Here is a 24,752-nt window from a genome sequence, read left to right on the forward strand (position 1 = left end):
TGAGCTTTGGTGGATCATTCATCCCTGAAAAAATAACAAAATCAAGTGCTAGGTACACTGCCATGTTGAATGCAACTCAGGAATTCATAATGAAAGCAAGGAAGTAGTCATATTAGTTATAATAATAGGGTCGTGCTAACTAGATTAGTAAATATCTGTTGGATATGTTTTTGCTCCTATGCATCTGGATATGTTTTGGACTTGTGTTTGAGACTCATCTGAATAATGTCCTATGTATCTGGATAATGTTGTTTTGGACTTGCTCCTATGAAACAAATATGATATGGTGAATATATAGGTCTGCTATGGTGGAATTTTAATCTTTATATATAGAGGTTTATAAAATGCAGGTACATAGTTTTGATCTTTACATATACAGGTTTGTAATATGCAGGTAAAGAATTTTGATATTTATATATGGTGGATTTGTTTTGTTATGGTGTAGAATTTTGATATGTTCTGTTGCAGAATTTTTTTCCATGTGGCATGTCACATTTTTATTCCACATCAGTGTTGGACATGGCGGTCAACATGCCAGGTAGGATGTTTAACTGCTCGTTTTTACCAAAATCTACACAAGTGATGAAATTGAAACAAACTGAACTTTAGGTGACTAAGTTGAAATAATCTGAAGTTGGGTGACTGAGTTGGAACAAAAGACATCTTTCAATGATGAAAAGTTCAATTAACTCTTATTTTCGCATTGAATTTTGACACAAGATTTAATCTGTACAGTGATTTGTAGGTATTACATGTGGCCCATGAATTGTACTTTCGGTGTGTTTCCTCACCAAAAAAAGAAGTTTAATTTGGTTTTAATTTTAATTTTTTAATAATTACATTACCAAATACCAATATTTATATTAACATATATTATAAAGTTTATAATCACAATACATGTTAAAATTTTGCGCATAATAGAATATCTATTACAATTACACTACATTGAAACCAAACCGGCCTAACAGTACATACATGTATGAGAAGGAAATACGTTAATAAAACTTCCAAGAACAAAAAATCATATTATTATTGTAATGTCCATAGGTATTACATGTTTGACGACTAACCACCAATGAGTGATTGAGTAGAGAATTAATGAATCTTTCTATTTGAAAAATCGAAATTCGATTTACCCTATCAAACATTAATCCCCCACAATTTATTGGTGTAACAAAATCACCAATTTTACCCCTTTTTTTTACCACCTATTATTGTCATAAGGGGTGCGGCAAAACAGTTGGATTGTGTAGAGAGGAGGTTTTTCTCCCTATTTTAACGTCCATGATATTAGTAATGAGTCCGGGCTCTGATATCTGCACATCATTAATATCGATCTCATCTCTCATCATCTTAACGGCCACACACATGCTCGGCCTGCGCCGGCATTTCTGTTGCACGCAGAGTAACCCAACTTTCAAGAACAACACTGCTTCTATAATGTCGGAGGAGTTCCAAGTTAGTGTCGGATCCACTAGTTCCTCAAGCTTGTTAGCCTGGTACATATCCCATGCCTGCACCAAATTAATTGATTAATTTCATATTTAATAATAACCCTATGAAATAATTTATTTGTAATTATGTTCAAATATCAAATTGATCATGTCCCAATCGATTGAATAAATAAATATAAAACTATACTATATACACATATATGTAGTCACATAAGACAAAAATATAATCAAAGTGAGACAAAAGCATGGCGGCCCGATTTTGACATAGGAAGTTGTTGCCCAACTTGTTTCAGCACTAACTATGTGAGACGGGCGGTTGAAGGTTCAACATTTATGTTTCTAGAAATATACTTGTGCCCATGCGTTAGGTTTGAATCCAATTTATTTTGTTTTCATGTGAGATATTTATGTGCGCGAGAGTCTAACGACTTGAGTTTAAACCCATATCGAATATTCAAAAAACAAACTTATATGATATCATTCTCGGTTTTAAAAAAAAAATGTATTGAGATTTACCTTTTGAACAAGATAGTGTTCCCCGAGTTGGATGTCGAAATCAACAGCAGTTCTACCACTAACAATCTCTAGCAGAAGCACTCCAAAGCTGTACATGTCGGATTTTCTAGATAAATGTCCACTAATCGCATATTCTGGCGCAAGATACCCCCTATTTAATTTGTTTAACAAACAAAATTAATCACAAACCCAATAAATTTTGTAATAAAACAGCTACAAGATATATATAAAGTAAACAATAAATAATAATAATTGAATTTACTTACAATGTACCAGCGACGCGAGTACTAATGTGTGTAATGTTATCCGAGAAAAGCTTGGAGAGACCAAAATCTGAAAGTTTAGGAACAAATTTGTGATCCAAAAGTACATTCCTAGCTTTGATGTCTCTATGCACAATATGTGGTTTAACCTCCTCGTGTATATGTGTTAGGCCTCGCGCTATCCCTAAACAGATTTCTCGTCGTATCTTCCAGTTGATTTTCTCCCTAATTTTTTCCCCGCCTGTAGAAAACACAATCAAATAGACTAATTAGATAAATAACAATTAGTTAATTAATTAATTAATAATTATTGTTTAATTAATTACTTACCATGTAGGGTTTGGGCAAGATTGTTGTTCTCCATGTAGTCATAGACGATGATTCTTGAAGGGCCATCAATGCAACCACCATGAAGCCTAACAAGATTTTCATGGCTAATGTCGGAGACTGAGGCTATCTCTGCCATGAACTCTTCATCTCCTTTTCTTGATTCTATTGAGAACACTTTCACTGCAACCAATCTTCCATCTTCTAGCCTTCCCTAATTTATTTATAATTAATCCAACGAAAACTTTCATCACCTAATGCTAACTAATTAATATTAAATAATACAAATGCAATGACAATATATACATATACATATAATAATAATAATAATAATAAAAATAATAAAAATAATACCTTATAGACGGAGCCAAAACCTCCATCACCAATCTTATTAGAGGAATGAAAGTGGTTGGTGGCAAGTTGCAATTGTTTGTAGGAGAAAGCATGGACAGTACTAGGACAAATTTGCTGACCTGATAAACCATGAATTAATGTATGTAATTAGTTAGCCACCCCAGCCAGTTTCTTAATTATTTAATTAATTAGTGGTCAAATTATACTACTATTTGTTTATTGTGAGTCAAAGAAAATATGGAAAGGAAAAAGTACTTAAAGGCGGCCTTAGAATGAATTTTAAAAAAAAATAGTATCACTACCATCACACAGTAAATGACAATCATTCGAGTTAGCCCCAAAAAATTGACAATACACAAGTATGCACTCCATAAAGCTCTAATCAGAAATGGAAGGTTTTGAATGCATATTAAATTAATAAATAATTATTTTTGTTAGGGAATATTATTAGAAGACTGCATATATATATATGTATATCTACTTTCTTAAAATAATTAATTTATGTAGGTGACCCAAGAAAATTTAAAACATTTCAACTATATATGTGGGAAATCAATTAAAAAAAAAGAATATTTTGTATCAATGGCAGCTAAATTAGCTTGTTAAATGAGTTAAAAAACACATATGAGATAAACATCTAGATATATATAAAAAAAAACAATTGGGTTTTAATTACCTCTGATGATTTTATGATCTGTAGAGGTTTCTGTTGGAAAAGAGAAGCATTTGGAGAGGAACTTCATATCTTTCTTCGAACACTTGCTTCAATTCAACCCTCTCACATGTATTGAATTTGTCTTACACTGGATTTTTTATGAGCAGGAGGAGTAGGAGTAGGAGGGAGATGTACTCAATCATCAATAGATTGGAAACCAGAGAGAGAGAGAGAGGAAGTGTTCTGGTTTGAGAGCAGAAGTTCATTATATAGTGATGATAAAGATAAATACAATGAGAAAGTCATCATTAATTAATGTCAATAATGTATGATATATAATAATATTATTGTAGCAACCGTGAGTGTCTCAATCTAAATACTCCGTATAATGTTAATAGATCCGCCCGCACACCCTTGACTGACTTGGACATTGACATTTTCCACTTGAGGCTGCTATTGTTTATATATATATATATAGTAGCCTCCTCCCGTCCGTTCAGCTTCGTTTTTTACTTTATCCTTTCACACGAATCAAAATTAAGAAAGCTACGCATATTAATGGCCTGTTCGCTGTGTGTGTGCACCGCCGGCAAGCCTTGAATACTGCATCTTTTTATGGAGAGTCAACAACATTGGGAAACAGGAGTTATTCTCACTGTATTATCTCTGTGTGTGTGTGTACGTATGTATGTATTTGTCAAAATTTAGGTTTTGGGTTTTATAGTAGCTTGAAGGCTGTGCATTACACGAATTTAACTCAGCAATGTATTTAATTTTCTTATAACTTTGTCTATGTGAGAATTAATTCAGGAAAAAATTGGAGTGGTAAAAATGATGTATCACTTTAGTAATCAGGATTCGAATCCCCATCCCATTTTAAAAAAACAAAATAGAAAATTTAGATTTCTAACATCATAAATTTCGAACATTTATATTCTAATATCATAAAAAGTATAATTATTTGTAGTTGTTTAAAAAGTTTTAAATATTCAAAAATGAGGAATTTTCACATGCGCGCTAACTTTACGCATTCGAAATCCAATGACGGTAATAAATTACAATAAAAGTAGGAGCCACAGACTTACTGTGGAATCCGTCGTATCAATGATTGAAAAATAAGTGTGTAAAATTGGTGCGCATGTGAGAATTCTTCATTCAAAAATTGTTATTAATAATTATAATTTTGAGATTCTTATTTAAGTTCAATTAATCTTATTTTATTTTAGTTTTGATTAATTTTGATTAAATATTTTAATATCCACACCCCACGTGTTGTAGTTAGAACATCCCTGCAGGCAACATCTCCTCTAAACAAATTTTCAAAAAAAGTCTAAAAAGTACTATTTTTTCTAATTGATAGTCTCCCAACGGTTGTGGCCACAATAAACTTTTTTCCAATAAATAAATATATATATCCGATGATATAATTTATTCTGAAATAAAAATCAAATTCATTGTGGGAGAGACATAAAATATTTTGAGTTTGTATATAACGATTTGTCATGTCTTTTTCATGTTGAATTTGATGTTTATTTCGAACAAAAATATATCGTCGAGTTCATAAAACACAAATATAATGTTTTTGTTCACAAGGATTAAAAGAGGAGATTGCTTTATTTTAATTAATCATATGTTGTATTTTACTAGTCAATCACCATTAAAATTGTTGAGGAATCTTGAGAGCATAGTGTAAATATGTTTCAAGACATTACTATTGCAAACCTAAGAATATCCGATTTGGTTCTATTTTCTGGTATTCATCTTATTCTCCTACTTGTTCTACTTTGCAACAAATTTTTTTCAAATTTTTTCTTTTTTTTGTGATCCAAAATAGTTTATCTACAGCATACCCACACATCCACTTGGGTGGTGTGTCGGCAGTTGTCTCTCCATATATATATATATATATATGGAGAGACAACAGCCGACACATATATATATATAAAGTTTGGTGTCAATGGATTTGGATCTCTGTATCTCTGGCCTGAATATGGCACGATGTGGGCATGACTTATGGAGTGGCTCATGCTTGTCTCCTTATGGTGCCTACAATCCCGAATTCAATGGACGGCTTAAATATATGTTGCTGGTTCTGCATACATCTATACCTAGACTGATTTTCTTTTTTCTTAATTTTACTATATATCCAGTTGGATTTGGTAGTTTATTGTAGCCTTTTAGGCAGTGTTTTAAAATACCGGTTCAACCGGTTGAACCGGAAACCGGAGGGGTCACCGGTACGATTTAATAAAATATCGGTAAAATACCGGTTTGGTCAAATACCGGTTCAACCGGCCGGTTTTCGGTATAAATACCGGTTCTCCGGTTTGAAAAATTCAAAATTGAGAATTTTTTGATAAAAAAAAATAAAAATGTATAAAAAAATAAGTAATTTTTTTTAAAGAGAGTAAAAGTTGAACCTAATTGAGATTTAAATGATTATGTTAGACTTGAACTTTTATAATTTATATAGTTATGTTGTATTTTTTATAAGAATGTTTGTTAATTGAAAATTACATTTGGTAATATTATGTTTAATTTGAGATTAAGAGTGTTATTATGTGGTTATCATTTATTTGGATACATTTTAATTTATAATATTTTTCTAATTTTTCTAGTATTTTTACAGGTTTTTTATAATTTTTTATTAATTATTAAAAATTTAATTAATCAAATAAAACCGGTCAAACCGGTTAAACCGGTTTTCGGTGGCCAACCGGCACGATCCGAAATCCGGTTTTTAAAACATTGCTTTTAGGTTACGTTTGATTGTCGCAGGAATGAGAATGAGAATGAGAATGAACCTCATGTTAGTGTTAGCCTGTTAGGTCAATGGGGTGTGCTGAATCAATTTATATTTAGGGTTGTTTTAATCACTGTATCTTCTTTTGCTATTCATAAACTTCTTATTATGAACAAATATCTCACATCGTTTGGGTATGTCTCAACTGAGTAATTTATATGTGCAAACCCCACTCCTATATGTTAACTAGACCTTTTGTTGGGTTTAAGTGACTTGGGCCAAGACTCAATAGCTAGGCCCATGAGGAAAAAATCCGTGAGGGTAATCGAATATTCCAATGTATCCATGAGAATCAAAACCCCAAAGCAGATACTATAATTATTATGTATGGGGTGTGAATTTTTGATAGTTATTGCCTTAAAAAAAAACTAAAAAAAGTATATTTTCGAAAGTAAATCATAGAAAGGAACCAAAGAAATTTCATCGGATGTTCTCGAATGGACAAAGAAACTGAAGAAATTATATTCAAAACACACTATGAATAAAAGAAGATGATACCAACCGTTACTGTTTGTTGATCAGTTATGTCATGAAGACAAAGCCCCAACCAGATATTTTCAAATCATTAATGAGAATCTCGGTCAAGGTCTATGAAAGTCAACCATAATTGGATTCTGGAAATACCTTATCACAACTTGGTCAGGCAGTAATTGAGCCTCTCATCCAATGCCGTAACATATAAATTATTTTTTATCTGATGTTTATCACAAAAGTTATTTATTTTTTATCTGATGTTTATTTTTTACCGTTTGAATGGGTAGAGCCACAAGCCTTTGTCGTGTCAAGTTTGATGAATTAGATGATGTGACTAAGTATCTTGTCCCACATCACCCAGAGGAAGATGTGAATTACAAACAAGACAATGCTACATCTCTTATTTTGTGACCCCCAAAAGACCCACAAATCTATATCGTATTAAAATGACCATTGATTAAAAACATACATGTAGGTCTCACTTCACATTAAATGAGGGTCTCGAGCATTATCCTTACAAGTATAATATGCCGAACTTTTAAATTAGTAACAAGTGATTTTCATGGGCTCTAGCTAATATGAGCTTGTGTTGGGCTTGAGAAGACAATATTATGTAGGTCAGTATGGGTTGGCTCAAAGCGGACAAATTGTTACTAGTATGGAGAGGTGGACGGTTATGTATTATATATGAGCACAACATAATTAATCATGGTTTTGATAACCTAAGCACAATGTTTTGGAAACACTTACCTTGTGACCGGGAGAAGAATTTTGTTATCGCGTGGTAAGTTGGTAACTAGCTAGATAGTTTAGTCAACTTAATCACTTTATCTTATTCTAATATTCTTCATACATCCGCACTAATCATTAAATTATCTACTTCTACTCCATTTTATGCTCGTAAATTCAAAGGTGGTATAAAATACATACACAAACTCTTAGAATGTTCAACTCTAGGTTTTGATTTGTTTCATATTATATTGCTTTAATTCACGTACTCAGTTGAAATATAAAATTATTTCAACCTTTTTAATTTTACTTCTGACGCAAAGAATGAATCTTGGGTTTAAAATCCTAATTTTATAGAAAAAAAATTTCCACCTTTGGAATTGTTGACATCATGGTATTGTGATAGCAAGTGACGTATTCGATTCAGTTGATGCAATGCATCTACTATTTCACCATAATTGTCGAAACTCATTAGTCATACCAACTAATTAAAGTCTTTGTTCCTCATTATAGTTTATTTTGTGTCACATTTTTACAGTCTTAATCTTTGAATTGATTATGGCATGAAGTAATCTTGGAAAATAATTTACCTAAAAAATCAAAATAGATAAGGTCTGCACGATTTTGCTCTTAGCATCTCAAATGTTATATAATTACGGCTTAATCTCAATGGATAAAATCTCATGTTAATGACTGTAATACTTGGCTCGTGTGGGTGCGACCACAAGTCTCTGCAGTTTCAAGTTTAGTGGTATTAGATGAGCTACCGAGTGACGAATAGGTTCATCAGTAGTTTAAATCTCACATCGCCTAGGGGAAAGAAGTGAAGTACATAATATAATATACTAAACTTCTCAACCTAGTAAGACTGGCTCAAAGATGGGCTTTGAGAAGCAAAATCGCACGGGCTAGTATGAATTGACTCAAAGTAGATAATATCTTACTAGACCCAAGGAGGGGCGGGCTGTTACAGTTGATATTGGAATAGAGGCCCTAGGGTTGGAGGTGTGGTACTAATAAGGACATGAGCCGTTGAAGGGGAGGGGGAGACTATAGTACATGGCTCGTGTGAACAGGCCACAAGCCTCTATAGTGTCAAATTTAATTGTAATGGACGAGCTTCCTAACCCAGTAAGACAGATTTCAGGGCTCAAAGATGGGCTTCAAGAAGCAAAACCATTTGGTTAAGTATGTGATGAATCAAAGTAGACAATATTTTACTAGGCTTAGGGAGGGGTGGTTTGTTACAATGACCATTGATCAAGTCATAGGTTCAATTCGCCCAAGGGTTGTAGGTGTGGGACTCATGGGGACGTGAGCCTTTAAGAGGAGGATATTGTAGTATTTGGATCATATGGGCGAAACCACAAGCCTCGCTTTGCAGTGTCAAGTTTGGTAGTATTGAGCGAACTATCGAGTGACAATGAGGCTCAATGCTCTAAATCCTACATTGCCTAAGGAAACAAGTGAAGTGCATAAGGGTCAAATTTCCTAACCTAGTAAGATTGTTTTTCAAGGCTCGAAAATGGATCTTGCAAACAAAACCGTGTAGGTTAGTATGAGTTTATCCAAATAAGACAATATCTTACAAGGCTAAGAGAGGGGTGAGTTGTTACAATGACCATTAACAAACTCATAGGTTCAATCCCCCATTCCAACTTACCTTAAAAAAAAGACTTTTAAATTATAATAATCCTAGGAGGTTATTTAGTTGGTATCGGAATCGGGCTCCTAGAATTTGGAGGTGTGAAACTCAGGAGGACGTGAGCCTTCAAGAGGAGGAGACTATAGTATTCGGCTCATGTGAACGGGGTCATAAATCTTTACAGTGTAAAGTTTGGTGGTACTGAGCGTACTGTTGAATGACAAAGGATTTCAATGCTCTAAATTCCGCATCACAGAGAAGAAGTAAAGTGCAGAATGACCAAACTTCATACCCTACTAAGATCGATTCTTATGGCTCAAAGATTAGCCTTGAGAAACAAAACCATACGGCTTAGTATGGGTCACGAGCAACTCAATCACGTTACGTAGTTAGAAAAATCGCATAATTTTCCGTAATTAGTATTGGTATAATAGAGGTCAAGAGCAACCCTTTCCCCCCCTCATATTTGTTGTTTGATTTTGCCGAACATTTCTTGGATTACACACGTGGTATACTGGTATTGATGGGAAAAAGTAAGAATGTGCGATCAATTCCTATCAAATCCATGTTTATAATTTACCTGATTGATTTTACCCAATTCACTTGGAAATAAGTAATAGCTCCAAAGAGTGGTAATGTCATACGCAAAAACAACATACACAAATTCAAAGGAGAATTAGAATTAAAACAGAAAGGAAACTGACAATTTATTGGTATTAACATTTTCAACAGTAAAATGTTATTTTTCATCTCTCAATTATTAATCGGGTTTCATTTTCTTCTCTTAGTTTTTTTTTTCCTCCTTTTTCATCTCCCAACTATGAAAAAGTACCTCATTTGTCCCTCGAATAAATTCAGTGACAGAAAAACCTAATGTGGCATCCTATTATACCTCAAATTAGATTTCTCCGACGTGCTACATAAGTGTCATGCAAGCATTGTCCGACATCTATCTCACTTAAAGGGCGAAAATGACACTTTCTAATAGTTGACGGATGAAAATGGAAGGAAAAAAACTCAAAGATGAAAATCAAACTCATCCAATAATTAAGGGACAAAAAATACATTTTTGCCCATTTTCAACAGAACCCCAAATCCTCATTACAAATATAAATTAATAAATTCACTACTAAAAAGGAGTCTAAACCCCATCAACCATATTGGCTCACGCTATATGTCACATTCGCATTGGATGTAGTGCGTGGCTTAGAAGAAGAGTACACCCACTTTGATAAAACTTATCAATTATTACAAATCTTTACTGACAAGAAAAAAAAGATGAAAAAGAAATGAAGACAAGGAAGGAACTTTGGATATCATTCTGGTGGTGTCGCATCAACTATGTCACCAAAACCTTACCCAAAGTTTGTTCAACTAAAGTACATTTTCATGGTAATAATAAAAAGAGAAGAAGAAGAAGACGAATACCCAAACTCAAAAAGAATATGAAGAGTCACACTTGATACTTGTGGGATTTCAACTTTAAAAAGTCTGAGCATACTTTGATTTCTTTTTTTTCTATTTCTTGGGGCATTGTGGGTGGCTGTAGAAAGGTTGAGTGGACACCGCAATGCCTGTCCACTGGCGGGCAGAGTATGAGGATATTATCTCACTAACATCCTCAACCTTTTTACACTACTGTCCTTTTCATTCAACTCTTTCCCCCCTTCCTCTTCTCTTTCCCATCCAGTTCTTCACTTGCAAAACTAAAAACAAACTGCTATATTACTCTTTTCTTCTTGTTTTTATTTATTTATTTATTTATATTTCCATTTTTCACCTGCAAAAGTGAGAAACATAGCTGTTAAGTAATTCTTTTAAAGAACAAAAAAAAAAAAGAATGTGATATGCACAGCTACAAAGGATAAACAGCAGCAAGAAAGCTATTGTGGATGCCTATGTACTTTTGATTTGTGAAAGTCCAAATATGCCATGACTATATTAATACTATTGATCTACCTCCCAAAACCCATTAAATAGAATGAAGGTTGAAGATTATTTCTCACGGCGACATTTTAATTTTGTAAAAATGCTGCTTAATAAAATTCACCCATCAAAGTAGAAAAACTACGTTTGAAGGGTGAAAAAGAAAACAAGAAGGACCACTACATTCATAAAGGATTCGTGAAAGACAAATTGAAGGGCAAATGTAAAACATGAAATGCTGCAATTAAGATTAAAAAATTGCCCCTTTTGTAAACCAAGAAAATTACAAAATATGGTATGATTTTCTTGGCTAATGAAAAGCAAAAATATGATCACAACTTCACAAGACAAAATCTTTTTGTCCTGGAATAGAAGGATTTTTGTCTCTAAGCCTAATTCGCACAGTTCAATGATTAGTTTTATCCACCGGATGACTAAAATGCCCTCTCAAAAACCTTTTGGGGTCTGTCCCTTATTCAAAATACCATACTATTCCCCCCATCAAAATTTCATCATTCAATGTCGATAGGCCGACAACAGTAGGGGGTCTGTCTTCTCCCACGCCTTTAAGTTTCTCAATCTCAACTATTATATGTTAAAACAACAGTACAAAAAACCAAGTAGAACAACCAGTTGTTACAAAAAAATCATTGCTATATTATATTGAGAGTGGTTGCATCTAATCATTTTGACTCAAACTAAAGTTTATTGGAAGTTCGGTTGATGTAGAAATTGGGATAAATGAAAAGAAATAAACAACTCTCAATGGAATTGAACAATAACTTCATAAAATACAGCAATTATGGTCTGAACAGAACAAACTTCCTGATTATTATTCTATTCAAGTAACAAACTAAAGTCATCAATCATGATGCGCTTCGCTCCACTCACTTGTGATGAATCTATCACCAGGTCAACCTCCTCCCAACCCCCAGTCACACCCACAACAACATTCCCATTCCTTCTTCACCTTCTTATCTCTGGTTTTTCCCCTCTCCTCTTCCATCCTCTCCCCTCAATGCCACTAACTCCCATTAGTCACCATTCTATCAGTCTTTCAACTCCTCATGACAAACCAAACATGAGGACTCTTGTTGAATATGTTCCCCAGTTGGTCGATTACACGGGGCTCAATTAGAGGTTCGTCGGAGAGCACACAATTCAGCCACTTTGATAACCGCTGCTCGTTTGGATCGACCTTGTCGGATTTCTTCTCCGTATACATGTTGAGGTAAAAGTCCCGGTGACGCCACCATCTCCACTGCCGGAAAGACGGCAACTTAAGACCAGAGTGGAGAGGGGCAATTCAGGGATTTGGTATTGAAGTGGAATCACCGAAAATGCCATTGAGGCTAAAGTAAAAAAACTAGATACAGAGTGCCTGCGATTGGAGAGGAGGGAGAGCTTGAAATTGCGAAGGGTTTGTGATTAGATGGCTCAAGGTATCAAAATTTGGGGATTGGAGGAACAATTGTGTTTTTCTAGAATGTATTATGGATTCAAGGAATCAGTGATGAATACTAAAACAAGAAAAATGTTGTGCTTTCACAACTAAATTTTCAAAGCATATTGAGCAAACAAAAGCATAAAGATCATTGTTACTTTCCAAATCTTATGCTAAATTTAAAAATCACCACAATATAAAGATAGATATATAACTAAAACTGCAATTCAAAAATTACGAAGTACTAATCTGTCTCCCAGGGAAAATTTAGATTTGAGTTCCATTACTCGCTGCCTGATAGTTTGTATTTCCTTCAGTTTTTGGTCCGTCAACGGGTGTCCTACCAAACCTGGATGCAGACGATCAATGACGATTTTCTCCAACGCAGTGACATTCTTGAGCAAATACATTGCAAATTCCATGTCAATAGCCTGTCCTACAAAGCCAACAAGTTCCACTACTTTAAGGCAGTGGTGTAGAAGGTTTGGGGTTTTCTTTCGCTTCCGAGTTTTCACCAAAGAACTCTCCAACCAAAGAAACTGTAGCAATAGCGAACCAAATTACACTTCGGTTATTTTGAGGGGAAAAGAAAAGAAAATACGCTCCTTAAAAATAAAATTCACATGATAGTGTTAGGAATATGATTTATTATTCAATGCAAGATATAATGGACCTAGTCTAAAACTAAAACTTGGCTTTGTCAAAAAAACAAAAAAAACTCAAGTACTAAATATATACCCAATGAAAGTTTGGAGCAAATAACACTTACCTCCAATGTAAATCTACTCAAAGAAGGAGCTGCCTCTATCAATTGAGGAAAAAAAAGAAGACTACCAGCATCACATGCAGAAGCCTTCAATTTAAAATTCTTGAGGTGTGCAAGCAAAGGGAGTTTGACCCGTTCCAATCAAAAGAAATCTAGGGGAACAAAAACTAAGAAAACATAATTTAGTATGCTAACCTCGGGCATTAGCACTTTTAGTTCAAGTGTCACTAGTTGAGCTGCAAAATTTGAAGCCTGAGGTAAGTAACGTAGAGCATAAATCCGATCAAAAGATAGTTCGACAAGGTTGGGTACATTCGCAAAAGAGATCTTTATCGTAGGACCAGAATACACAAATGATAAGAGATTTTCTGCAGAGATATATATGCTTTTCAATTTGTTGCAACGTACTATCTTCAAGTACTCCAAGCAAAGTGATTCCCCAGAAACTTTAAGATCAGCAAGAGAATCTGAATATTTAACTGATAATTGCCTAAGATATGGGCAACTAGCTATAAAGTATTCAACAACACCTCCACTTATGTTTACACAATTCAACTCTAGAGCTATAAGGGATCTACAATAATGCAGCGTCTTAAAAGTGTCACGTAATGGGGGGAAAGAGTAAACCTTTTCATTATACACATAAGCCATGCACTTCTGAAACTTCATCACCAGCCGTTTAACTTTCTTTTCAATTGCAAAGTAAACCCATTTGTCAATATCATAACTATGAATTTCATCCAAATCAAATCGAACCCGAAGTTCGTCTATGGAAGATCCCTGATATGCCTCCAAGGCAAGATTTACCCAATCGACATATTTATCCCTTTCCACAGCAAGCATCTTGTTATCAAAGGATCCTACCATTCTCCATCGTTCCTTCAGGGCAAGTAAGGCCGGTGAAGCATCAAAATTCAATATGGGAATAAAAGTCCAAACCCTGCGCCATCGTCGTGCAAGGACACTAGTCCTTGCTGCTTCTTTCAATGACAAGAGAGACAGAATGGACAATAGAACTTCATCTGGTAATCCACTTAACTTATCCTCCTCTATGTCATATTCTCTCTTCTCCCAGATCCAAAAAAACAAAAGAAAATAATTTAGACATCTTATAAAGATATCAGAAAAAATATTCAAATTCAAGACGAAAGATGTATCCAAAACACAGAAAGAAAAGAGAAAAGTTGAAAGCATAGTCATGGAATTCCGAGTACCTCCTGTTTTTTTGCACGGACAGATCTCTCTACCCACCTTCTTCCCGTTATAAGCTTAAACATCACTCTTCAAATAATAAATAAACAAGTTCTAGATGCCGAAAGAATGAGATATGCAAAAAAAAAAAAACTTTGACCCTCGACAGAAAACACTAGCAATTGTTAAATCCGATGGGCATCGTCTTCTCCGGTGGTCATCGCCTGGTGCTTCTTCGGTGTCTTCGCCTCAGGTCACCTATCAAAAAAAAACTTTCGCCTCGGGTCTTCAAGAATTTCCTTTCAGTCTGCCCCTGCCCTAGCAATAAGGTTTTATACTTGTAGTGCCGGGCTTGGGTTGATTTGGTTCATGGGACTGTTTTAGTTTTTGGGCCAGGCAGTTAGTCAGTTAGTTATATTTGCATTATACAAGCGTCAGTGCTTAACTATCAGACGTGCTTTTGGTACATCCAGTGATATATATAAGCAAACTAATAAAGGCAAGATTAAATATTAAGAACTTAAAAGTTCAGAAGCAGCATTTCAACATTCATTTGCTTCACAATCTCAGCCCGAATCAAGAAAACTACCATGCCTCCCCAAGACACAACATGGACCTGAAAGAATCACGAGAAACGAACAAATCCTGGTGCCCCCAAAAGCAGCGTCGACGGCAACGAGACCCACTCATGTCGCGACTCCATCCCGACATAATGTAGGACAAGTAGAATAAGAAGGCTCATTGTTTAAAGTCCATTAATTAAGCCCACAATGTTGGGAGACCCATCTAGTTTACTTGATGGCCAAGAAAACTTTGAGAGTAAATTTACTTGGAGCCTAAGTTTTTTAATTTTATTTTTTTATTAAATTTTCTTAGGATACAAGTTATTTACTTGGTAGTTAAGTTTCTACGTCTACATAAAGACCGTCTTGTAACTTTTTGAAAAAAATGATATTTTCATTCTATCAATATATCAGAAAACCCTAGAGAGTCTCTCTCAAGTTTCGGGTGGATTCTCGTGTTCTTTATATCAAACGTTGGTTTGATTTGTCTTTTCCTTTTCCTTTGTTGATCTGCCTGCATTACGACACCACCGGAGGAGAGGAAGAGAAGCGGAGGATGGGAGGAAGATAAGGAGGCGAATATGAAAATCTTGAGCGAGCGGAGGAAGATAGGAGGAGACGAAGATAAATGGAGAAGTAGAGTAACTCCATTTGGTAGTGTGAAAAGTTTCAATGCTAACATGAAAGTTGTGGGAAAAAAACTGAGCTTAAAACCGTGTAAAATGCCGTGAAATGTTTGGTGAACTAAAAATTAACGCTAGCGAAAAATCTGTTAAATTAAAGTATCCTTAAGTAAGACCTCACTTGTATAAGGTGTTATTTAAGAAGATGGACCAACTAATTTCGTTTTTAACGGTCAAAAAAAGAAGATGCAGCTGGACACGTGCCGATAATCCATCATAATTATCTAATGTAACAAATAGACACTATAGTAATAAAGGCGAATCGGTAGCACTTGCAAAAATAATATAATAAAATAATGAGATTTCTCATGTCATACAAATAATTCATTTTAAAAAAATAAACAATAGGGTTTTCATGCTATACAAATAATCACATTACAATTGTTTTCAATATGTAGTAAGAACAATGTAATTAGAAGGTTATTACATTGAAATAAAGGATTGTCACAATGTAATAAAACATTGTTTTAAATGTTACAAATTATTATACACTATTTCAAAAATAATGTAATTAAGAACGTCAAAGTAAAACCTATCAACAATGACTCCTTTTTAAAAGAGGTTTACATGTTGAATCCGAATATGTAATTTTTTTTCGAAATTTAACATGTATTTTGAGAAATAAAATATTTTAAAGTTTTGTTTAAGAAAAAAAATAGTAAAAAACTGTTATGTTTGATGTCATCAAGATTAATTGTTTTGAATAATTAAGGGTATTTTTATAAAAAAAAAAACAATGCATGTTACACTTTATATGTCATATTGCTTGGTAAATATACCACATAGATTATTATGAATACTTATGGATGATTTTATTATAGGCACGTAATGCTGCCGGATGAGAATTATAAAAAAGAAGCAGAAAGAAACTGAACAATTTATTGATATTAACATTTTCAACCGAACCCCAAATCCTCATTACAAATAAAAATTAATAAATTCACTTCTAAAAACGAGTTTAAACTCCATCAACCATATTGGCCCACTCTATATGTCACATTCGCATCGGATGACGTAGTGGGTGGCTTACAAGAAGAGTACATCCACTTTGATAAAACTTATCAATTAATAGTAATACAATCTTTACTGACAAGAAGAAAAATATGAAAAATAAATAAATAAATGAAGACAAGGTAAAGAGTAAAGACTAGGAACTTTGCGGCGTACCCTTGCGGTGGTGTCGCATCAACTATGTCACCACCAACACCTTACCCAACCTTTGTTCAACTCTAAGGACCCTAAACAATTACATTTTCATGGTAATCCAAAAAAAGAAAAAGAAAAGAAGATGAAGAAGAAGACGAATACCCAAACTCAAAAAAGAATATGAAGAGTCACACTTGATACTTGTGGGTTTTCAACTTTAAAAAGTCTGAGCATACTTTGATTTCTTTTTTTTCTATTTCTTGGGGCATTGTGGGTGGCTGTAGAAAGGTTGAGTGGACACCACAATGCCTGTCCACTGGCGGGCAGAGTATGAGTATATTATCTCACTAAGATCTTCAACCTTTTTACACTACTTGTCCTTTTCATTCAACTCTCTCCCCCTTGCTCCTCTTCCCCATCTTCACTTGCAAAACTAAAAAACTCCTATATATTACAGTTTTCTCCTCTCTTTTTTTATTATTTATATTTTCATTTTTCACCTGCAAAAGTTAGAAACAGAGCTGTTAAGTAATTCTTTTAAGAAAAAAAAAATCATGTGATCTGCACAGCTACAAAGGATAAACAGCAAAAAAGCTTTCGAAAATCACATCCCAGTCCAAGTGTTTTGAGCATACGCTTCCAAATATTTTGTGGCTTTTAGAACTAATGCTAGACAGCCATGCCAAAAAAGAAAGGTTACAAGGTACAACCAAAAGAACAACTCAAGATTTACAAACAAATTACCTAACTGCTTTTTCAGTGCTTTCATTTTAAATATTTGGTTTCTACAGTCTCTTATTGGAATTCAAAGAATCAAAGTTAATTGAAAAGTCTATAAATTCAACCCTACTACGTACTATCAGCAACGTTTGTTCTGAACACTCTTTCTTCAGAAAACAGAATGAATGAAGATAATTGCACACATATCGTCTAATTCAATATTATTGTCTCAAAATAATCCTTAATGAGTAAAACATTGTGGATGCCTATGTAGTTGTGATTTGTGAAGGTCCAAATATGGCAACTCAAAAAACAATTAAATAGAATGAAGTCAAAAATTATTTCTCACTGTGACATTTCAAAACCGTTGCTTAACAAAGAGGAGGACAATGGTATGTTTGAAGGGTGAAAAAGAAAACAGAAAGGACAACTACATTCAAGATGGATTCGTGAAAGACAAATTAAAGGGCAAATGTAAATCATGAAATGCTACAATAAAGTTTTAAAAATTGCCCCTTTTTTTTTCAAACCATATTTATATGGTTTGATTTTCTTGGTCATGAAAAGCAAAAGCTGTCCTTTGGGTCCTAGGCACAGAAGCAAAAGAACTTACTGAGCCATTCATCACAACATCACAAGATAAAATCTTTTTTTTTCCCGGACTTGATGGATATGTCTCTAAGCCTTCTTTCAATTCAATGATTGGTTTCTCTACCAGATGACTAAAATGCCCTTCAAAAACCTTTGGGGTCATTTATTCAAAATAGCATACCATCCCCCCATCAAAATTTCATGATTCAATGTCGGTGGGCCGACAACAATAGGGGTCTGTCTTGTCCCACGTCTATAAAACACAATAAGTTTCTCAATCTCAACTATATGTTAAAACAACAGTATAAAAAACCAAGTAGAACAACCAGTTGTTAGGAGAGTGGATATGTTTTGAATCAAAAAGGAGAAATGTCAAGACAAACACACACAGGTGGACGCTAGATGGCAGTTCCTATAACTTCTGGTCAAGTTGCACAACAATGACCATATTTATTCAAAAGACCACGACATTCAAAAATAAAGCTTCAATATATTGAGACTCACAAGAAGATGATGTTCACTCAGCAGAGAGAAACATTGAAGGATGAATGAGCTAAATGTGTTGTTTGGGGTAGCCGTTTGGTAGTTTTTTCGGTTTCCTTTCAACCAATAGATAGGGACTCATCAAAAAAATTGAAAGTTACAAAAAAATCATTGCATCATTGCTATATTATATTGAGAGTGGTTGCATCTCTAATCATTTTGATTCAAACTGGGTCGACTTGGATGCTATCTTTAAAGTTTAAACCGACAGGATTAAATTTATGTGACTCAATTGTGCATGGAAAATAAAAAGCTTACCTTTGGCTCTTAGGAGGACTTTGGGGTAGCTTGTTTGAAAGCAACAGTGGGAGCAATTCTGCAACTCCTCCTCTGATGCTCAAGCACAAGTTCTCCTGCAAACCAATCAAGTTTTTCAAAGTTGCTTTGCTCTCCAATCCTTTTTCCACCGAAGAGCACCGACTCCACATTCTTCTGCTTGAGCATTTCCTCTGCCGCTCCTATTAGCATCTTCACATTGCTAGGGCTAGGATCTGTATCCACATTGGGTCCACACATGCCCAAGCTCGAACCATTGGCCTGCCAGACCAAAATTAATACAAAAATTAGGCCTATATAATATTTACACCATTGTATAATTTCCCAATGCATGTTAACATATTGATCTTTTCATACTCATGATTCAATGTATAATATACGATTGCTCACATTTGCACTTAGCCCCTGAAAATATGAGTTTTTCAGCAACAGAAATACATGATGGGTTATTTACGCCAAAATAATCTCACCCTCAGAAAATCTTTACAGTTAGACATCAACAAAGAACTTATCTCAAGACTAAATCACAGCAACACATAATCTATTAACTTAATAGATAAAATGGAACAGTAATTCAAGTGGGCACAAACCTAGTAGCCTAGAACTGCTCTCAGCCCTTTCTTTTACTTTTCTTGCAGTTAGGTTCAATTAAATCTACATCTGCCCACTGTAGGGCTAATCAATTTGAATAGGTTAATTGAAATGGTAGATTAGAACAATATTGGTGGTGCATGGTTTTAATGGGACAGCCCGATTTCTGTCCCACTTCTTTGGCAACGTCAAGTACACCGAAAAAGTGGTGATGGCACAAAGTTGCAGCCTAGTAAAGTAAGTAGTAACTCTTTCTTTTTTAATTCAATGAGGAGAAAAGAGCAATTAGGATCACACTAGATTCTTTTCTTTGGGTAGAGTGTCCACTTCCATCTACAAAATTGATTTAGCAACGACTGATTATATGTGTTCCATTCAAATAAAAGGGTCCCCGCCCTGGTTGATGTAGCATTCTAGCTACCTAACGTTAATACAGAACAAGAATTGCAAAATCAGAACCACAACCTGGTACACTGATGAAAGCATCCCTAGTAATAAAAGGTAAGCTAATTATGTTTTTCCTTCTTTGATCTAATATATGTGAACAAGAATCATGAATGGCACTTCTGGCCACTCATTATGGCTAAGAGACCAACTTAACAAATCAAACAGCTTGCCCGACAGCAAATTTTAACTACTAATTGTATTAGTAAAAGGGTCACAAAGATTCCCCCTTGTCCCCTTTTATTAACTAAAAGCTAATTATTCATACTTATTTGTGATTTTGATGGTTGTAGAAAATCTTTTTAAAGATAATACCCAGTCATCCAAGTCTGCCCCCAACCACTACGGGGCTTCAATTGCCAAAGAAATAAATTTGTTTTTGCCTGTGTCTGTAATTAATTCTCAAAATGATTACGGCAACAAATTTAGGAGACAGCAAATTGAGTGAGACTGAGCAATATGAGTAAAAGCATTAAAAGCCAAAGGAAACTAATGCCAAGAGAGAATACAGCAACTTTGTCCCTAAATGGCGCAAAGGGCCAGCAGCTTTCAATGAAAATGCTAAACGACGCAAAGCAAACAGACATGAACTAAATTGTAATTTGTATGCAACTAGAATACAAGAAACAGAAATGCATGGGTTGGCCAAGTAAACAATGCCCAGGACAACCGACGGGCGCAAACCAACACCCACAGAGGGACACACACATGCCCCGCATTGGCTCCGCTTGGACGCTTTGGAACTCCATGTTTCCCAGGTATCAAGAAAATCCACAATTGGTCCCAAACCAAATTTTACATATTCAATCGCATGAGCCAAAACTCGTTCACGCACAAGCACAAACACAAACACGTAGAAGGCACAAAATATTAGTGTCACTGCTATCTACAGTAAAAGACAATCTCCTTAACCCATAACCAGCCTGGCTAAAACTGTCTCGAGTATGTCAAAAAGAAGACAAGAATTACGCAATTAAATGTACTGGGGTCGCACGCGCTACGTACCTGAATACGCACGTAGTTACTGCTTCTACACTGACCGAACGCCATGGCCACCGCCTGGTCCATCGAGTCAGCGGAGCCATCACTGGATATTCGAGCGATTGGTCGAGCCCAGTCTTTGACCTTCCAGTTCTTGACCTGGTCGTATTCAAAGCTAACCTCGACTAGTTGACCCGTTCCAAGAGACAGCACCAACAAGTCCTCCACTCCTCTCACGAATGGAAACTCTTGCTTGTTATGTAGCACGTGCGTGATTGCGGCGGCGGTGGGGTTACTCATAGACAGACCGCCGTCAACAGCTACGCAACTTGTCCGTCCATCCACGGATCGTATTAAAGCCGGTTCGAACTGCCCCGGTTCGGCTGATGTCGCCCGGCAGACCTCCCAGAGCCGGAAGTCGAAACTGTCCGATTCTAAAGCGTCGGCTCTGGAGAACAAAAAGGGGGCCGTACTTGATAGGTCGAAGCATGGGATTAATACCGGTTTCAACGTGTCCTTCAGAGTAAGGCTTCGGCCTTTGTCATTGTCGGTGAATGCTTCCTTCACCGCTTTCTCTAAACTGGCGGTGGGCGACCCGGTCGAACCGGCACCTTTAATAAGCCGCTTCAAAAAGCCACATCCATTAACGGAACCGCCGGAACTGGAACGGTAAAATTGCTTCCCTTGATCAGCCAGGAAACGCCACGTGTCATCTGCCTCGAAAATTGGAAAGTTATGATCCTTGGTGCCAAACAGCATCGCGGTGAATATGCCGCCGATACCCGTACCTGCAGCAACATCGAAATAATCTGCAATTCTGGCGTCGGGATTACCGGACTTGGCCTTTAGAGCGTGTTCCAGGTATGCCAAAGCTTTCCCTGTTAGAATCCCCCGCAAACCGCCACCGTCGATGCTGAGAATGCAGATTTTCCCCCTTTGGTTCTTGATTGCTGAGACGCTGTTATCAACGGCGACCGTTTCCGTCGGTTTCGAGTCAGTCACCGGCGGAGGGATCTGTTTGGGCACCCATAGCATTTGATCGTCATAGCCGAAAAGAAATTTACTTTCAAGGATGGAAAAAATTTCGTAGCTCAACTTATCAGTGTCTATGCTCGGCTCTTGCATTTCCGATAGATTACAAGCCATTCTGAACGGAGCTTCTGCAATATATCCGGTTGTGCCCTGCCTCTTGTCTATGTAATTGCACACGAATTCAACTTGACATTAACGCCAAAATCACGATTGTTTCGTGGTTTAGCTTTTAAGAAAGACACGAAGGAACCATTGCTCTTATTTCCCCAACCACGACTTCCATTGATAATTCCGCCCGCTATCAGTTTCGTTGAACCTAATAACCAATCAGTCGTGACAACAAACAGAAAAGAAGACGAAAGAAATCCCTTTCTCCAATCCTACACTTTTTTTCTCTCTGTGTCTTAGTACCCTCCCCGTTCTCTGTGTGTGCGTGTTTTCTCGTTTTCTATGGTTTTAACAGAGCACGCCAAAGAGATAACATCAAAAGATTAACCAAATAAACAGCCGTTCCAGCCAAGCAAAACCCCAAAAGAAGCCAAAATAACGAGAGGAGGTAAAAGAAGGCAAGAACACAGCAGTTGCAGAGTATGTCTGTTTATGGACCTTTCAAAATCCACAAACAAAAGCTTTGGGTTTTTGTAAACCCATTCTCTCTCTTGTTTCTCTCTCCTAATCTTTCTAAGTGGACACGTTATACAATGGTATGGTAGATGTTACAGTACCCATTTTAACCCTGGTTCATGCCATTTTAACGTCACCAATTTGTTTGGAGTAGAAGTGTCCATTCGGTTTTCGATTTGATTTTTAATCGAAATCGAAATGTCCGGATCATAATTGGATCATATATGTATGAATAATTAAACTGAAATAACCATATTTTTTGATCGAATCGGTTTTCGATTTTGACTGAAATTTAAGAAGTGTGAATAAATCTCAAATAGAGGGAGAAAATAGTTCATGATCGACTCAAACCCCATCTAACAAAATTTGATAAAAATTCATATTGATAATAAATATATTATTATTATCTCATCACGTTAAAGAAAAATAAATATACAAGATCAAGAGAAATAATATAATTATGAAAAAAAAAGAAAATAAAGCATACATAATAACATCTCTTCACTTTCGTTTTAGCAACAATCATTCTTAATTTATGTGAATTTTAAAATGATAAAGTCACCATGAATTTTAATTAATTAATCTTAATTTATAATTTGTTACGGACACATAATCAGAGTTTACAAATACTATTTGATCTCCCATGATATCTCAACAATCCCAATATGTAACTTATATATATATACACACTATAATAAATATATAATATATATTAATATTATCCAAAACCAAAATTGAAAAAACCGAATAATGAAGGTTTGGCTTGGTTTCTCAATTGCGGATTGGTTGTGAACATTTAGACCGAAAGAATGAAGACGCACTAATGGGGATGTATCCGGTTATAGGAATTGGGTACGCTGAGCAACACCTCATTTCTGAATCAATCTTTTCTGTTGAAAAAAGAGTAGTTGATGACAAGCCAAGCCAATTCAAATCATGTCTTCCATGAATGCGTCAATCATCAAGATAAAGGCACAATTTCACAATCCCATCTAATCCACTTTGGGTACTTGTTATTATTCCTAGTTTTTCAGTAGTCACTCATGACCATGTTTTTATTAATACAAACATAGACATAACCACTTTACTCCGCTAATTGCGCTTTAAAGTGGGCGTTTATGTTTTCTCGAGCTTGATTAATGTCACTTCACCTTTTTTTAATCTTTTTATTTACTAAAATAAAAAGAACAAGAGCGACAACAATGGGGTACATTGTCTACCATGTACGTGAGATCAACAATGTTATAAAAAGCGACCCGTACATTGACATGGGTTATTGTTTCAATGGTTCAATCCGTGGGTATTGATCGAACCGTTGTTTAATTAAAAAAATAAAAATATAATTAAAATTAAAAATAATGTTAAAAATAAATATCATAAAAACATTATATGATCATGCATGAATTTTTTTTAAGAAATTACAAAATCAAGTTCGCACATAACTTACTTATTTAATATAGAACAATACACCCATATATATAGAAATCAAGTTTCACATCATAAATTAAAATTATATAATTTAAAATTCAGAAAATGTTTTGAAAAACCATCCGGTTTTACCAGCACTGTTCAAGGATTTTTATGAAAAACCGCATGATTTGAGTGGTTTTTTCTCTGAATCACTTGCATAATTAATATTTTGACAGAATCATACTGGCTTGATGATCGGTTCATTGGTTGGCGGACATAGTCCAATTTTAATAACAATGGAGAGGAAGTTAATAGAATTTGGGACACAGTAAGAGCACGAGATGGAGAATTTTAATAACAAAGGAGACGTAGTAACTTCGCAGTTAAACGTACTCTACGAGAACACTATCGGGATGAGTCACCTCTTGGGAAGGAAAAGCCATGTGAGCCTGATGAATCCACAAGAACCAGACAACTTAAAGCGGATAATATTGTTGATGTGTATAAACTGAAAATTCTAATAATGGTAGCAAGACGTGCAGATTTGGTGTATCCCAAATCTACATTTTAACTCTCTGAGTCCTTATTGCATTTATCTCCA

General features: G+C 35.3%; 3 protein-coding genes across 6 annotated transcripts; all 3 read right to left on the reverse strand.

The window, feature by feature from the left end:
* Window positions 1–999: 999 nt before the first annotated feature.
* On the reverse strand, window positions 1,000–3,816 carry LOC120006201 (putative serine/threonine-protein kinase). The gene is made up of 6 exons (XM_038856146.1): window positions 3,591–3,816; window positions 2,915–3,033; window positions 2,564–2,774; window positions 2,237–2,474; window positions 1,971–2,121; window positions 1,000–1,514 (listed from the first exon to the last, which is right to left on the reverse strand). The coding sequence occupies exons 1-6, from the start codon at window positions 3,655–3,657 to the stop codon at window positions 1,218–1,220; spliced, it is 1,083 nt and encodes a 360-aa protein (XP_038712074.1). The 5' UTR covers window positions 3,658–3,816; the 3' UTR covers window positions 1,000–1,217.
* Window positions 3,817–13,490: 9,674 nt separating this feature from the next.
* Window positions 13,491–14,976, reverse strand: LOC120005078 (putative F-box/FBD/LRR-repeat protein At1g78760). Of its 3 annotated transcripts, none has more exons than XM_038854523.1 (2): window positions 14,571–14,976; window positions 13,491–14,433 (listed from the first exon to the last, which is right to left on the reverse strand). In XM_038854523.1, the coding sequence occupies exons 1-2, from the start codon at window positions 14,631–14,633 to the stop codon at window positions 13,498–13,500; spliced, it is 999 nt and encodes a 332-aa protein (XP_038710451.1). In that variant the 5' UTR covers window positions 14,634–14,976; the 3' UTR covers window positions 13,491–13,497. The 3 variants fall into 3 exon arrangements, with proteins under 3 accessions (XP_038710451.1, XP_038710452.1, XP_038710454.1); XM_038854524.1 differs by having other exon boundaries at window positions 13,491–14,424; window positions 14,571–14,973; XM_038854526.1 differs by having other exon boundaries at window positions 13,491–14,421; window positions 14,571–14,957.
* A 1,718-nt stretch (window positions 14,977–16,694) lies between these two features.
* LOC120005051 (patatin-like protein 6) lies at window positions 16,695–22,786 on the reverse strand. Of its 2 annotated transcripts, XM_038854481.1 has the most exons (3): window positions 21,110–22,786; window positions 19,052–19,330; window positions 16,695–17,439 (listed from the first exon to the last, which is right to left on the reverse strand). In XM_038854481.1, the coding sequence occupies exons 1-2, from the start codon at window positions 22,229–22,231 to the stop codon at window positions 19,061–19,063; spliced, it is 1,392 nt and encodes a 463-aa protein (XP_038710409.1). In that variant the 5' UTR covers window positions 22,232–22,786; the 3' UTR covers window positions 16,695–17,439; window positions 19,052–19,060. The 2 variants fall into 2 exon arrangements, with proteins under 2 accessions (XP_038710409.1, XP_038710408.1); XM_038854480.1 differs by lacking the exon at window positions 16,695–17,439 and having other exon boundaries at window positions 17,450–19,330.
* Between the last annotated feature and the right edge of the window lie 1,966 nt (window positions 22,787–24,752).

Source organism: Tripterygium wilfordii, chromosome 9, assembly GCF_013401445.1.
Source record: "Tripterygium wilfordii isolate XIE 37 chromosome 9, ASM1340144v1, whole genome shotgun sequence".
NCBI lineage: Eukaryota > Viridiplantae > Streptophyta > Magnoliopsida > Celastrales > Celastraceae > Tripterygium > Tripterygium wilfordii.